At 35.7% G+C, this 16335-nt stretch overlaps 2 protein-coding genes across 5 annotated transcripts in view; both read left to right on the top strand.

Moving 5' to 3' along the window:
• Window positions 1-16335, top strand: part of LOC116169370 (transient receptor potential-gamma protein) — a 433246-nt gene that overhangs the window by 379700 nt on the left and 37211 nt on the right. For both annotated transcript variants that reach the window (XM_031485447.1, XM_031485445.1), the window contains exon 8: window positions 15038-15272. In XM_031485447.1, the coding sequence (XP_031341307.1) occupies window positions 15038-15272 (235 nt within the window). The remainder of the gene's footprint in view (window positions 1-15037; window positions 15273-16335) is intronic.
• On the top strand, window positions 1272-11816 carry LOC116169373 (sphingomyelin phosphodiesterase-like). Of its 3 annotated transcripts, none has more exons than XM_031485456.1 (9): window positions 1272-1547; window positions 9584-9645; window positions 9690-10153; window positions 10204-10425; window positions 10476-10651; window positions 10701-11069; window positions 11114-11294; window positions 11344-11534; window positions 11583-11816. In XM_031485456.1, the coding sequence occupies exons 2-9, from the start codon at window positions 9588-9590 to the stop codon at window positions 11737-11739; spliced, it is 1818 nt and encodes a 605-aa protein (XP_031341316.1). In that variant the 5' UTR covers window positions 1272-1547; window positions 9584-9587; the 3' UTR covers window positions 11740-11816. The 3 variants fall into 3 exon arrangements, with proteins under 3 accessions (XP_031341316.1, XP_031341314.1, XP_031341315.1); XM_031485454.1 differs by lacking the exon at window positions 1272-1547 and adding an exon at window positions 8348-8976; XM_031485455.1 differs by lacking the exon at window positions 1272-1547 and adding an exon at window positions 8350-8976 and having other exon boundaries at window positions 9267-9645.

Here is a 16335-nt window from a genome sequence, read left to right as displayed (position 1 = left end):
GTCTCTTCGGGACTGATAACCGACAGCGCTTTCTTCTTGTCTACGGTCATCATAACTTAGAATCTTCATTTTCTTAAAAATAATTGTATCGTTTTTGGTAATTTCTTCTTTCATAATTTTGTCTATCGTCTCTTTTCTCTTAGTTTTCTCGATTTCTTGCCGATCATTGCTTCGATTTTGATAATTGCTTTGATATTGGTCTCTTCTGTCTTGCTGATAATTATTTCTTCGAGAAATCGGATTGGCTTTTTGTACCCTTTCGAGCGTGTTGACCAAATTCTGTACTGTGTTATCTTCGGACCCAATCAAAATATTCTCCACTTCTTGGGGGAAGTGTCTGGTTAAGGCGTTAAAAAATGCTCTTCTCTGAGAGGAGGCTGACAATGGGACGTCTCTCCTACCCAGTACCATACGTGGTCCACATAACTTCCTCTTCGAGAATCATGTAGTTCTGGTGTTGCTAATCTCAGATTTGCTCAATATGTTTTTTTTGCATCGGCAACATGTTTTTTTGCGCATGCGTTTTATTTGCTTTTATTGGAGTGACCTACCATCAAAATTTGGTGCGGATTTCTCCATAGATATGAAAGTTGCATTTTGCGCATGGGCGCAGAGCAGGACTATTTTTCGACCAAAGTTGCGTTTTTGTTTATTTGCTTTTATTAGTGGAAGTTACCATACAAATTTCTAGTCTGGTCCGAATGTGGTATTCAGAGGTTTGAGGGGAGGGGGGTAGGACTCGGGACATCCGTTTAGACCATTTCTGGATTTCTCCATTCCGAATTCCAACCCTCTTATTGTTTAGGTTAGGTTAGGACGAGATGCCCAGAATTTGAAAATTAGGCGGGGGAGGGGGGCACGTTCTACCGTGCAAAATATGCATGCAAAATCAGTTTCTTTCTTTGTACAAATGTAAATAAACATAATTTATATGGAGTCACAAAAACTTATTATTCTTATAGCTCCGCAGCAGGTAAGTGCGGCACAATTTCATAAACGGTCAATATAACTGGTGCAGGCATTCTAGTGCTACGTCGACAAAAATACAACATGCATCATCTACAGTTAAATACACAATTTAATTCCTTCACGTGCAGGCCAAAAACCAAGTGAAAAATGTAGTCCTTTGGACATTTATAACTTATATTATAACTTCCAAGATGTAAAAACAAGGTAACAAGATCAACTGTGTACTTTAGATAACAATGTATGTACATAAGATTACAATGAAAGTAGGTACTTCAAGGTACAATGGTCGTTGGGCAAGATCAAGTTGTCCGATGATTTCAAAGTTACAAAACAAGTGCTTGAACCGAAATTGATACTTTGCAATACAGTGATTGGAATGTAGCGACTGTGGGGTCTTTCAAATTTCTATTAAAAATATCTGATACATAATAGTCTCATGGAAATACATGTTTCTATGGAAATTAAGGGTCAGATATGTTTAACTAAAACGTCAAAAATCGGAGTGATGCTTTTTATATCAACGGGGAATGGTTTGTGTATAACAACTGAATTTCATGAATATCCGCATGTAAAACCGCGTAAGTATATTGATTCAGATTGTGACCGATAACTAAGTACATGGTATCTGTGCTATAGGAGTATCTACACCAGTCATCAGCTTGTTACTCATATCTCTAAGTATTTTTTTACTCTTTGCTGCGATAGCGATCATAACTTTTCTAAGATGGTAACCGATACCATTGTGTTATGAAAATCACTGCTAACACTTTATGAACCGTAACATGGTAGTAACCTTGCCGAAGAAGCTTGCAGAGAAAGGGTATTTTTAAATAGTGTTGCAATTTATGCTGTACGCGGTTTTGATACTGATATGGCAGGCTATAATTAATTTTCCGGCGCTGAACGAGTAGAGTAAATTAAGTAATTTTCCTTGTTGAACTGCCCTTTACCGACATCTGGAGCTAAGTCAATGCACGAGCTAGTTAACGCAGGGATGTATTTCGCAAAAGGTGGACTAGGTGCGCTCCTAGTGCGGCAAATTTTTTTCATAGTACGATATTTCATACGCTTGTACCTTAAATACGTTCAACAAAATTAAACTGTTTTTAATTAATTACTCGTCCTGCAGTTATCGGAAAAATAAGGGACTACTTGCAAATATCTGAAAACATTAGAGCGCATACCAAGACATTTCTCACGACTGCTTCTGATAACCTTACCTGAAACGTCAGTCATTAATTATGCTTCAAATAGGCGCGTTCAAACTTTAATATGCGGTAACCCAATTAACACCTAGGTCTAATTGGAATTTTCCCGACACAACTGCTGTAGTTACCTATCTACACACATGCACGCTGCAAGACTGATAACGTGTAAACATCCCGATTTGGAACTCGTTATATCCTTGTTTTCACTGACTATTGGAGAACTAAAATCGATTAATTAATTAACGGAGTTGAAATCTCAAAATATAGTATCGCCTTCATCTTCTTTGGCAAGAGAGCTTTCGGAGGCCGTAAAAGCAATTTAAATATTCCCGCCGGAACTGATAAATTCACTACAAAACTGAAGTGAACAGAAGACTACTCCTCGTCTCCTATAGTAAATAAGTAAATCCCGAAACTACAATTTTTAATAACGAAGCGGCCAGCTTAAAACGCTTCTAGATGCCGGGTGTTCAGCAATGGTTGTCGATTTCACGTACGGTGTGGTCATAACTTCGGGTATGAACTTTAGGGCGAAAAACGGGTGCTTCGTTACACGCTATTAATCGTAGCGTAATTACACTGATACCAGTGATAGAAAGATAGTGAAAGCTAAGCTAAGTGTGTCAAAGAATAACGTATACATCTCCTATTTTTAATTAAAGATTTTAGAAATGTTATGCGTTATACGATCATTCTTTAACTTATCCTTGTTGTTGGTTGTGTAATTGCGCTGTTCACAATTAAAGACCTTGGGAATTCTATGGATTGAACGATCATTTCTTAAATTATTTTTACATAACTGTACTGGTCACATTTAAAATGTTTGAACGCAACGTGATACAATGGTACGTTTCAAGCTATCCTTGCCCTTTAACGTGTAACTACATTGATTAAAAACGAAATTTTTGCAAATGCATTTACTGTTACCGCCGTAAACAGTACAGATTACTTTTGGCCATTGTAAATAAACAACAAAATGGCGGTCTTCTTCCACCTGTATTAATTACAATGTGCTGCCACCATACGTCTCATTGGTAATCTGAGGTATTCTTCAACCATCTTCTGTAAATTTTCAAAAATAACTCCTGTACTTTCATGGACAACACAGGCAGGTTAAGTTGCGTTGACATGTACGTATATCTCCACCCCATTCCTCCTTGCCCAAACAGTTCCGTCACTGTAGAGATGACTCCTATAGTGTAGTAACGCTACAATTTACACATTGGTACAATATCATCACACATTTTACGTGGAAAACAACAAACGAATGATCAAACTAATCTGTTCTTGTGACGAAATTGTAAAACCAACACACGCATAACTGGTCAAGGGTTATCGTTAAATATCCGGACGAATTGTTAAACACATAGTAAACAAATGACCCAACTTTGATAACGGTAACTAATATCTCTCCATTGATCGAATTTCTACATGCACTATCAACATTATTACTGCAGTCTATTTCAACCAAACCGTTACCTAAAGGTAGACTCCCATTAATAATTTAAATTTGAAAATTTGCATACCGACCTAGTTTTTCATGATCTATCGAAGGGAAATATTATCATGATCATTTCACTTTCGGTTTTAGCGGATATGGATAGCAACTTTCTTATTTTAAATAGAACACTCTATATTTTATTGCTTTTTACAAATCTACAGGAAAATCTGCGTCGTATGATACCACTATACCCAGCATCAAAGGTTTTCAGGTAAGATTTTTCAAAATTTTTAACGCTTCACTGCTTTTCTTTAGCTCCCAGTACCTATCGCTCTGTTGACTTGAATTTCAAAAAATTTTCCAAAATCAACAATACTGCCATGATGCTACATGCGAATGATTTAAATTCTGATCGCCCTTCTACAGGGTGTTTTAAAATTAATGGTCAAGTTTAATAACTTCGACACTTAAAAAGTTGATTTTGTCAAATACCTGCTTTATTTTTATGTACTTTCAAATGTCGAAAAGAAATTTACAGCGATCATTTACATCCCCTATACCTATCCGTTTTGGTTTTGGTTTTGGTTTTATTTAAGATTTTCCAAAATTGTGACGGTTACTGCATAATTTTGTTAGGAGGCCTTGAAATAAACACGTTAGCAAATCTGTCAGACACATTTTTTAATTTTTATAACTGTTAGCATGTTGTTCGTGGTAGTTTATATCACTAGGTATGAAAAAATCCTATTTACTTTAATGAATACAAAGTTAAATAAAGATGAAATCAAAAACAGAAACTGAGCATGATAACAAACGACAAAATAAGAAACAAACTACAATTGTTGTTTTGTTTTACGTGATCGCCGTTTTTTTTAATGCATAATGGCATCCTCTGATTAACTCCGTTGATAGTTTGCCTCTCGAATTCCTACTTCATTTCATCAAAAGCTCTTCTCACCATAACTTGCAGTTCTTCACGAGAAAAAAACTGGTGTAACTTTGTTTTTTATAAGACCCCACGCAAAAGTCCAGTGGCGTTACCTATATCTGGAGAACTAGAAGACCAATCTGTAGGCCTAATGCACCTGTCTTCAAAAATGTTCAAAAACATTATAAGCATCATGGGTGGAATGAGCCGGCGCTCCGTTGAGTTGAAACCAGCAGTTTTCCCCAGCTATTGTTCCCAAGGATGGTACAATGGCATCTACTAACACTTTTATTTCAAGTCCTCCTTAAGAAAATTATGCATATAACGGTCACAGTAGTTTTAGAAAATCTTAAACAAAACGAAAACCTAACAGATAGGTATAGAAAATGTAATAATTGATCGATGTAGAATTTTTTCCACATTTGAAAATGCAAAAAGATAAAGCAGGTTTCATTTGAAAAAATCAATTTTTTAAGTGTCGAAGTTATTAAACTTGACCATTAATTTTAAAACACCCTGTAGAAGAGGGATCAGAATTTAAATCATGTAGCATCAGGTCAGTATTGTTGATATTGGAAGACTTTTTGAAATTCTAGTCAACGGAGTTATAGGTACAGGACCCTAAAGAAAAGCAGTCAAACGTCAAAAATTTTGAAAAATCTTGAACAACCTAAAACCTTTGATGCTAGGTATAGGAAAATGTAGTATCAAATGACGTAGCTAGATTGTCATATAGATCTCTAAAGTGCAATAAAATATAGGGTGTTCTATTTAAAATCCGAAATGAAATAAAACGACCATGATAATATTTTCTTTGGATAGATCATGAAAAACTATGTTGGTATAAAAATTTTCAGATTTAAATTATTAATGGAAGTCTAATGCTCAGTTTCACAAACGATGATTAAGGTTAATCAATGATTAAAAATATTAGAATGTTAAACATCTTTGATTAGGTATATGCGCATTTGTTTCCCATTCTAATATTTTTAAATTAATTATTATTTACTTTAATCATCGTTTGTCTTTGTGAAACCGGCCATAAATACTTTTAGGTAACGGTTTGCGTGAAACAGCCTATGTATACAGGGTTCTGCAACAGCGCGTTGGTCTTTTCTAGCCCATACCTGGTAAAAAAAACCTATGCAAATGTCGACTATAGATGGTTGCGCATGTACAGAAATTATTTTTGAATTTAAAGGGTGCCCCACGGTGTCCCATCTTAATGGGGACTATACACAGCGGATTTTTTAAATGGAACCCCCTGTATATTATTATCTGATTCGATGTCATTTTTTAACCTCTGCATGGAAACCTATTCACTACTTGACTTTTTGTCAAGTGTGCCAAATTATTAATTTTTTTCCGAATAATTCTATATAAGCCACTCCCACTTTGATAAATCGTAGCGGCCTTGATTTGAAAGTTAAGAAATACATTTGATCAATAATGTGAATTGTAGAACAATAAACAAATAATAATAATAATAATAATAATAATAATAATAATAATAATATGGTCTTTATTTCATCTTTGTGTATACACATTAATCAAAGCCTTGATTTTAGGGCGAAGTTCCGCCTAAGGCTGTTCTACCACTTAACCCTAGATTCGGCCAGTTTTACAATGAACTAGTAAAGCTTCATAAGGGCCAATTTATATACAAATTAATATAACATACGACGGAAATTAAGGAACAACGGCGGCACAACCAACGTAACTTAATTGTAACTTTCAGTAGATGTGAGGTTCAACGCATGATGGTAACAACTATAGACCTATATCTGTCAATCCGGTGCTGTCAAAAGTCTTCGAGTATGCTATGCTCGATAGATTAACCGGTCATTTACATAAAAATAATATCATAACAAACCGACAACACGGATTTCGTACCGGATATTCTACTATGTCCGCCATAAACTCATTTCTCAGCGACGTAATTTCTCACCTTGAAAATAAGCGACATGTAATAGGAATTTTTTGTGACCTAACAAAGGCTTTTGACTGTGTCAACCATAAAGTCTTGATTGAAAAATTAGAGTTTTATGGAATCCGGGGTGTAGTCTCGGAATGGTTCCTATCCTACTTATGGAAGATCTCAGTATGTAGAAATAAAGTGCAAATCCAATTCCAAGATCACAAAGTTCTCATCGTGCCTTTTGCCGATGAACATTGGCGTACCACAGGGCTCGATTTTAGGGCCAATCCTGTTTCTTTTATTTATCAATGATATTGTTTTCATTTTGAACTCTGTAATCATGTATGCGGATGACACTACTGCAATAGTTTCCGGTAAAACTATTCTTGACCTACAACAACGGGCAAGTGGAATTCTATCGACGCTTCAAGGGTGGTTTAATTTTAACAAACTTCATTTAAACAATAGCAAAACGTACTGCATTTTATTTTCTTCTATTTCTCCCACCACCGATGTATCCCTTCTTGCTAATGTTCCAGTGGGAAATACCTGGGAATGTGCTTGGATACAAAATTAAACTGGAAGTGCCACTGCTTATGCTTAATGTTTGTTGCTTTCAAATCCGTAGTATCAGACAGTTGATTGGTGTATATTTCACATTGTCCTTCTATTATGCGGAGGTTCAGTCAAGGTTATGTTACGGTGTTCTTTTCTGGGGATCATCTACACTGGCCGCTAAAGTTTTTATTGTACAAAAACGTATAATACGATGTTTATTGGGCATAAAGCAGCGGGAGTCTTGCCGACCATATTTCATGAAATATAACATCCTCACCCTTCCATCGCTATATATATTGGAAGTATTAACTCATATCTACAAAAATAAACACCAACTTAGGCGCAACAATGAATTTCACTCGTATAACACCCGAAATAAAGGAGACCTTAGTATACCCATGGCAAGGTTAAAAATCGCAAAACAATCTCCAAACTCTGTAGGAATCAAACTATTCAACCACCTCCCAACCTCAATTAAAAACCAGCATACGCTCAAAGATTTTAAAAGATCAATAAAAAATATTCTAAGCGAAAATGCTTTTTACACTGTCGACGAGTTTTTAGAAGTAAGTAAGTGCTCAAGGTTTTAAGTAGTGTTATGTTATCTTTATGTTAAATTATGTCAATGTTTTCTTTCGCTTTTTCTTTCTTTTTTCTTCATTTTGTGACACCTAATACAATATTATATTGTCAACAGGAAACAATAAAAGTTATGAGTTATGAGTTATGGTGTTCAAGGAGGAAACTTTTAAATTTAGTTTTACTGTAGGTATAATAATAATAATAATAATCTCATAAGATAATTTATTAAAAATGTGTACGGCAACATGGGCGAATGAAATAATGTTAAGTGTTACAATTAATAATTTCTGATCTTATATTTTCTAAACCACAATATGCTAAATACATAAACGTACCTCAAAATCAAAAGACGTATCTATTTCAATACTACCTGGAATACCTTCTGTAGCCGTGCTTGGGATTTTTGGGTAACGTCCTCCCAAAGACGTGGGGCATCTTTGAATGAAAATCTATAACTGAATTTGCTCGTACTTAAATTTTCATGCAGTCGGACAAACTCTTAACAAATTCTTCTTTCTGGGCGTCAGTCACTGCCCTATTTCTTATTGTAGTATCTATAATGCAAAAACAAATTCAAACAAAACAAAATACAAAACAGCTGTGTAGGTACATATTATCGGTACAAATGCCACAACTGACAAATGACAGTTCAATTCTTGTCTGTGATTGGTCTGTTCATAAAGTTTGTCCACGATTGGGGAATCTTATCCCTATCGTATACGAACATGACGTCATGGCAGCCGATCACATCACATGCACATCACGGAGCATTTCGACTAACTTCGGGAAACGATGCCCTCAGATGTCGAATTCGGCATGTCATTATGTCAAGTTGAACACATCCACTTTGGTCATATGACCAAGACGATTACTTCTTTAAAAGTTGAAATTGACATAGCCATATGCCGAACTGTATAACTATTTTCTGGAATTGCGGTTAGTAAGATCGCGATATGGTCAAATGTTTCGGACAAGGGCCAAATTCGCTATCTGTCTCTGTCATATACAATACTTTTCGCATATTAAAGAAACCCTCGAAAAAACCTTCTTTTTTGAATATTTACAGTATTGTCTTTTTTAAAATGTTGTTAGAAATATGTAAACGTTTTCTAGATAATGATTTCACCAATTAAATGAATTTGGTTGGATGACACGAATGCAAAGTCCCAAAATTATAATAATTAACATTAGCATCGCCTTTATTATTTCCCTACTGGATTACACAACAGTTGAGCTACGTATTTCGGATATAATTCATTGTCGACGAATCTAAAATTATTTTCGTCTGAACAGACAATCAAATTATATATATGAATAGAATAGACCAATTTACAGTGAACTGTGCACGCGATATTTACAGGACTTCATCTGCGTAAGTTTTTCCACTCCATAACATCGTTATCATTTCGGAATTATAATCTTTGTCTGGGCGTTAATCATTTCATTGTATGCGGGATAATAGAAAAGATTCTACAATACGACCTTGTGTGTTATTCAAGTGGTATTGCTTTTGGCAGCGAAAAATATGAGATTCTTTTGATTGAATTTTGAAGTGCTCATTCTAGATGATGAATTTCTAAAAGTCACAAAAACGTTGATCTCGATTTCGATCGCCTCAATTTGCCATAATTTGGAAGTTGGAACTAATGGTGGATTTCATAGGGGAATGGCGCATAAGGGTGGTACCAGTAGCTTCCTCTACGATACAAATTGACGTGATTTCCATTAATTGTTCTGAAACTGATGTAATACATAAAGTATAAAACTACCGGGAAGATGCGAAGACCTGGCTCACTCATTATCAATACTTAATTGTTTCCAAGGGGTAATAATGTAGGTATTCTACAACTTTTTTGCAAGGCGTTTGGAAGGAGGTCCAAGTTCACATTAATCAATTTAAACTTGTTGAGATAAACACTATCTGTAGATTTTGTATAAATACGCCCGAAGTGTCATTACGATTTTTACTTTGTCATCAGCGCAATGAGGGCTGTACTATTTTTGTTACTGATCGGCGGGTGCCTAACAGAAAACCATGCAGGTAAGTGCTGTTCGCTTTAAATTTCATAATTACGAAATTCTTAGATAATTGGAAGTCGGAGTTCCGGCGTGACTTAGAGGCGTCCATTGACCCAAATAATCGTCAGGCCACGTCTCTGGGAGGTTTGGCGCCTCCAGATATAGTGCAGAGATGGCTTGCATCTCCAAAAGAGGAAACCGATGAATCGCCACTTTGCGAGGTGTGTGATGCAATGGTTGACGTTGCGATAACCGCCCGGAAGCGTAGGGCTGGAGAAGAACTTATTTCAGAAATATTTGTCAAAATGTGTAAGTGGTTCGAATTGGAGAAGGAATCCTTCTGTGAAAGTTACGTGAAGAATAACATCGACATATGGTTACACATCTTTGATAACAAACCCGCGTTAAGGTCAAGGACTTTCTGTGTATACGCTCTCCATAAACACCGCTGTCGAGATCCTGAACGTATGGACTGGACCATTGAATTACCTCCCAAGCCAGTTTCAAAGAACGTAGCCCATTCCCCAGCGGTAAGTCCATTGCTGGCACCATAGTAAAGTAGTAAAGTGTCAAATTGTAGAGCACCACAGAAGCGCCACTTAAGATTCTCCACCTCACCGACATTCATTACGACCCAGATTATGAAATCGGCTCAAACGCAAACTGTAATGATATGCTGTGCTGCCAAAAAGGCACGAAACCCAATACAAGTGCTGATGAAGCGGGCTACTGGGGCAGCTATCCGTGCGACACCCCTTGGCATGCGGTCGAAGATGTATTACACCAAGTTATAGAAAAACACGTACGTATAAACGAAAAAGAAAATTATTCCCCTAATATCAATCATTTTAGACCACTTATGACGCCATTTACTTCACTGGCGATATCATCAAACATAGCGAGTGGCTGACGGGAATAAAGACCAATACCGAAGAAATAATTAAAGTGTTTGACGAATTCAAAGCGGTCTTCAAGGGTATACCTCTATTCCCCACTTTAGGCAACCACGAACCATTTCCGTCACATCAGTACGGATCTCACTTTATGAGATTTCTTTATCTTACGTCGCTGTTTTAGATTTTCTTCCGATAGCATCGGTGCTAGTAGCAATTTATCAACACAATGGATATACGACCTAATGGGAAAATCATGGGAGACCTGGCTACCAGAAGACGCCCTACAAACGGTTTTTAAAGGAGGGTATTACACAGTGTTAGTAAAACCTGGGTTGAGATTGATCGCTTTAAACAACAACGTGGCTTACACGTACAATAACTGGTTGTACTTCGATGACAACGATCCTTTGGGGCAACTGAAGTGGTTGGTCGAGGTTTTAACGGAATCCGAAGCAAAGGGCGAGAAAGTGCATATTATTTCTCATGTACCGTCAAACGACATGTTCTGTTTCTATAACTGGGGCAAGGAGTACACCAGAATCGTTGAGAGGTAATCATCCCAGCTGCAATGACAACAACTAACGATAACTTTAGGTTCGCCCATGTAATAGTGGGTCAGTTTAATGGACATTCTCACGATGATGATTTCTTTGTCTACTTCAACTCCCAAAACCATAGCGAAGTGGTTAATGTTGCATACGTTGGAGGAAGCGCTACAACTTACACGAACTCAAACCCCAATTATAAAATATTCGACATCGATTCTAACACTTATGTAAGTTCTTGCACTTTATCATCAACGTAGCTAAGCAGAGCGATTTCAGAACGTTCTCAATTATGAAACTTGGATATACAACTTAACGGAAGCGAATCTCACCCCTAAAAATCCACCGAGGTGGTACAAGCTGTACGACATCAAATCTGCGTATGGCCTCCCCAGTTTAAATCCGGCCGATTTCACTGACCTAATGGAACGTATGGCTAAGGATCCCGAACTTCTTCAAAAGTTCCATAGGTAACTAAATGGTAATGTGACGTGAGTGTAATAAAAAAATTATCGCAGGTACAAGAAACGAGAAGCCGACCAGATAATGGCGAAGGGTTGCAATCGAAAATGCGAGCTAGAGACTATGTGTTACATGGTGACCACTTGGTTTGGTGAAGATGACCACTGCAAACACTACACTGAGATATATAACAGTAACCTACCGGAAAATTAGTTTGTTGTTTATACAAAAAATTATTTATTATGTAACTTGTTAGTTTTACAATGAAATGAAGTAAATGGTATACAATACCGACCTAAGCAGCGTTTTAATTTTACTGCGCACATAACACGCCAACCGACTATATTTAAACATTTAAATAAATAAATAAATATATAAATAAATGGCGTAAGTCCATAAAGGTCCATAAAGACTATTTTGACACGTGATATCACTCAAAATATGTAAAGTAGAGATGAATATCATACCAAATGCTACGTCGGCTAAAATATTTTCTAAAACAGATAATAATCTTTGCAAATTATGCAAATGCAAAGGGACAAGTGAAAAGTTTCAAAGTTACTTCATGAAATATGCCCTTGGTATATTAATTATGTGCTGCACTTACCTTGGTCGTAATTTGGGCTCGATTAAACACAAAGCTAATCATGTACACAAAACACAGGAACTTTTTATTCGAAATAAATCAATCAATAAATCTGATAGTGAAACAGGCACTCAGGGCCGGATGACAAATACCACACACGTGTTCGATTGGAACAAGTTAAATTTTAAAGAAAATTATAATTACCTTAAAGTTAGTTATCCTTAATATCTGGTTACTTGTGATGCTCTTTAAACAGACCACTACACAAACAGCAGGTGATGTTGCTTCGAAACTTTACTTCTTTACTTTTCATTTATTCTTGATTTAAGCTTTGATGTAATTTTAGACGTAATAGTCGCCAAACACTAAAAACGCCCACCAAACCAAAAATCTTCCTTTAACAGCCGCATGACGTAGTTTAGGTACACATTTCTCCCTTGAATTGAACCAGACCAAGAATTACAAAAACCCGTTGCCAGCAAAACAAAAAGTCAGGTACTAACAAAATGTTTAATTGAAAATTTTGAGTATAAAATTTTCCCAGAGCACGTCCAGCATCCGCTATTACGTAAAATCTCGATAAAGATTATATTTCATTCTGCAGATGAGCTTGATCTGTTGAATTATATTCTCGGCTATCGCCAAGAAGACTTAATTCGGATTCCCTTTAATGGAATTCCCGGAAAAAAAGTAAAACGAAATAAATTCTCTAATAGTTATCTTACTTCTCAGGAGATTCTTTAAAAATTAAGGAAATACACTCACAATATAAGTGTTCTACGTAAAATGTTTATTAACTCTTGAAAAAGTTATTTATTTTATTTATCTAAGAACCTTTTCAGCGAGATACTCACGATTACTCTAGGTCACTCTAGGTTATTAAAACGCACAGTTTTTGTGTATTACGCATTCTTATCGCTAATAAATTACCTAAACCTTTTAGCAAAAGTAAACAAATCGCCCATACATACAAATTGATCTGTCACTTAATAGATTACCCTACATTTAACAATTCTAGGAAATAAACTTATAAGGAAAAACAATCCGCTTGGATACAATGACTCGTCATTAATTCAGGCGTCTGGGCCAAACCTCAACGTCCACATTGGCATTGTATACATGTAGTATTCCAGATAAAGGAAATTTACTGGAACGTTCCCTCTAATAAAACTATACATTACTATGGAATCATTTATTTTTAACTTTATTATTGTAATAATGACAATCACTATTTAAATTACCGGAAACATTTTGGTTATAATTAAAGATGCGTAAACAAATTAATGACAATTTTTTGTTTAATTTGTATGTATAGATCGCTTGAGTGATTTAGCAAAGGACCATAAATTTGAAAACACTTACAACGTCTAAAAAAAGTTACTAATAATATAAATAGGTATATTTAGATGGGTAGGTAATAATGATGTGTAATTGTCACGTTTTATTATTGAATTTGTTTATACAGGCCGTGGAAAGTTTCATAGTATGTCAAGAGCATACCAAAGATGTACGTCAACGTAATTAATTAAGAGATCAACGCAACATTTTCTTGACAGTACTTCATTAGGACATTTAAAACAAAGATATATATTTCCATAATTCCATAAATAAAGTACCAGACTAAGTGGAAAACCAATTATTTTTTTATTTTTAAAGTTCTTTAATGCGCTTTCGAATGTTCTTAAATGATCGACAACTAGCGAGAAAAGCTGATTCGATAGCTCGCACAAGGAGCCTTGAAAAATAATCATTTGGTACGGCATTTAAATTAACCCTAAACGTTTGTTAATCATTTTAATTAATTGTAAGTTATTTTTGACTATGATTTAAGTATGTAAGTGTAACCTTAGTGTAAATGTGTCAATGTTACAATATAGCAGTGTTGAAATAAGACATTAAGAAAGCATCGTGTTACCGATGCACATCAGTTTATCGAATTTTAACCCTCCACTCCATAAACACCAATTGGCTAAATGGATCTTATAATCACTTTAACCGTGACAATAATAACAAGTTATTTCGAAGTACCTATTTAACATTTGGCTAAAGTAATGAACAAACAGTGCTATCCATATCGTTTATTAGGTGCATGATGCATGCAAATAATAACTATTTCTTATATAAGACGATAAAGGGACATTTTAACCATTGAGTGATAGATGTTTCACGAGATGGTTAGCTTCCCTTTGTCGCCGTGTATAATACAAAACTTTATTTTACAGCAGAAGCCTTATGAATCATTGTAAAGCTTCTGACAATTCGGAATTTAATTTAGTCCTCAAAAATAGCAAGTTTAGGTTCTGCCGCCATTTCCATAGAAACAACATTGTCATATGTTTTGAACGTCATTTTATATCGTGCTTCGCGTCGCATTTGAAATAAGAATAACAGATGTCATTAGAATGCACAATAATTTGTTTCACTTTAACTATCCTTAGGGTTAAAAAGTGGCTTAGCCTACTCATTTAAACCTATTAAACTGTCAATTTAACATACGCTATAAAATAAAATGATTTCAAATGTAAGATCATTCTGCAGCATTGAGCATCGTTTGAACTTCGCGCGATTTTTTTCAAAATCGATTCAGCATAAAGAGAAATCAAACCCGCCGTGAGTTTCTTGAGTACCAATGTTGATTTTGATTTCTATTTCCATTTTTGTGTGATGTACGAAGTCTCACTTAATTCAGAAATACTTTTATTGATGTGTAGATGGAATTCATCCTATAGCCTTTACACTCGCCTTTACACCATTAATATAGAAAAGGCATGTTAATAGTCCATGATAGAAGAACTTTACTGAATGGAGATGGAGCGTGATCTTGCTCTTTACGGTACCAATGTAGCCCGATGCTACGAAATACTGATATTATAGTACTGGAAGTGTAACGAATTAATGATATTAATTGTAGCATTTTTGTTTCAGTTCGTTGCCCACTCGAACGTACAGCAACTACTGGCTTCCATTTGGTACGAGGGACTTCCAGGTTTTCGACGAAAAAACATGGTTCTGCAAGCGCTGGAGATAGTGAGGATCGGAATACTCTTCCCGTTTTTCTCGGCCGCCTACGTTCTCGCCCCTCATTCGGTCATCGGAAAGACCATGCGAAAACCGTTCATAAAATTCATTTGCAATTCGGCGTCATACTTCGCTTTCCTATGTAAGTAGATACGGCAAATTAAATGTACTGCCTACTACACGTTATGCGGCATACGAATCTTTTTGCATCGAAAAGACCTCTTGGGAAGTTTTTACAGACATGGGTCCAATTTCAAATTCTATAAATGATATTGACAGTCATTGCAGGAGAATTAGCAATTTAGTAACCATTGATAGATAATAATAATTGGGGGAGAAATTATGAACCGCGATTTGTTAAATGGGTGCTAAGTCCGCAGCCTTTGCCCTTATAGAATAATTGTACTTTATGTAAAAATTATACACAATTTCACCGACAGAAAAATGAAATTCGTAACTTCTGTAAAAGCACAAATCGTCGTTGCAATTTATCATCTTGGCGACTAGATCGTAATTGATAATAGTTCGTAGTGCGAAGTGCTATTTATTAAGAAGTAGACATAGATATTTACGTATATGGTTTTTCCCAATGACTATTTTAAACGAAAAGTCTTTTCTGAAAACTTTTTAAAACAACAGTGCGCGATATATTCAACCGAAGAGAAAGTTCATATTGTCAATGGGTGTAGTTCCGGCAACAGTTTAAGAAGTTAGTTTGGTTGCATAAAATTAGGCGTCTTTCGGAAGGGTTTTGTCATTTAAAAGTAGACATAGGGAAAAACAATACACGTAAATCCCTATGTCTACTTGTTAATCAATACCAATTATAATAATCAGTGGTAAATCAAGTTACACTAACTAGCACGACGCGACGCGAGTAACTTGAGCCACTTACTTTTGGTACGTTGGCCGTACCTATTAATTACTATATTTTGAGCTGCAGCATGGCTATAATTATGCACTAATTATTTAACAAACAGTTAATAAAAGGAGATGCAATTAGCTAAAGTTGGAGAAGCTGTATACTCATACCTAAGCTAAAAATACCTCAAAATAATTATAAGAGTGTACAAGTACATACTCTGAAAAGACCCACTTGTTATTCTCTTTCACACAAGCGATCCCTCTCCGAAATAATATCCTGGCGAGGGCCTTGTATACATTTATAGGGCAGTAAAACTGCGAAAAGTCGACGACATGTTTTT

The sequence above is a fragment of the Photinus pyralis genome, unplaced genomic scaffold, assembly GCF_008802855.1.
Source record: "Photinus pyralis isolate 1611_PpyrPB1 unplaced genomic scaffold, Ppyr1.3 Ppyr1.4_LG4, whole genome shotgun sequence".
Lineage (NCBI taxonomy): Eukaryota > Metazoa > Arthropoda > Insecta > Coleoptera > Lampyridae > Photinus > Photinus pyralis.
This window is presented reverse-complemented; position numbering and strand designations above follow the sequence as displayed.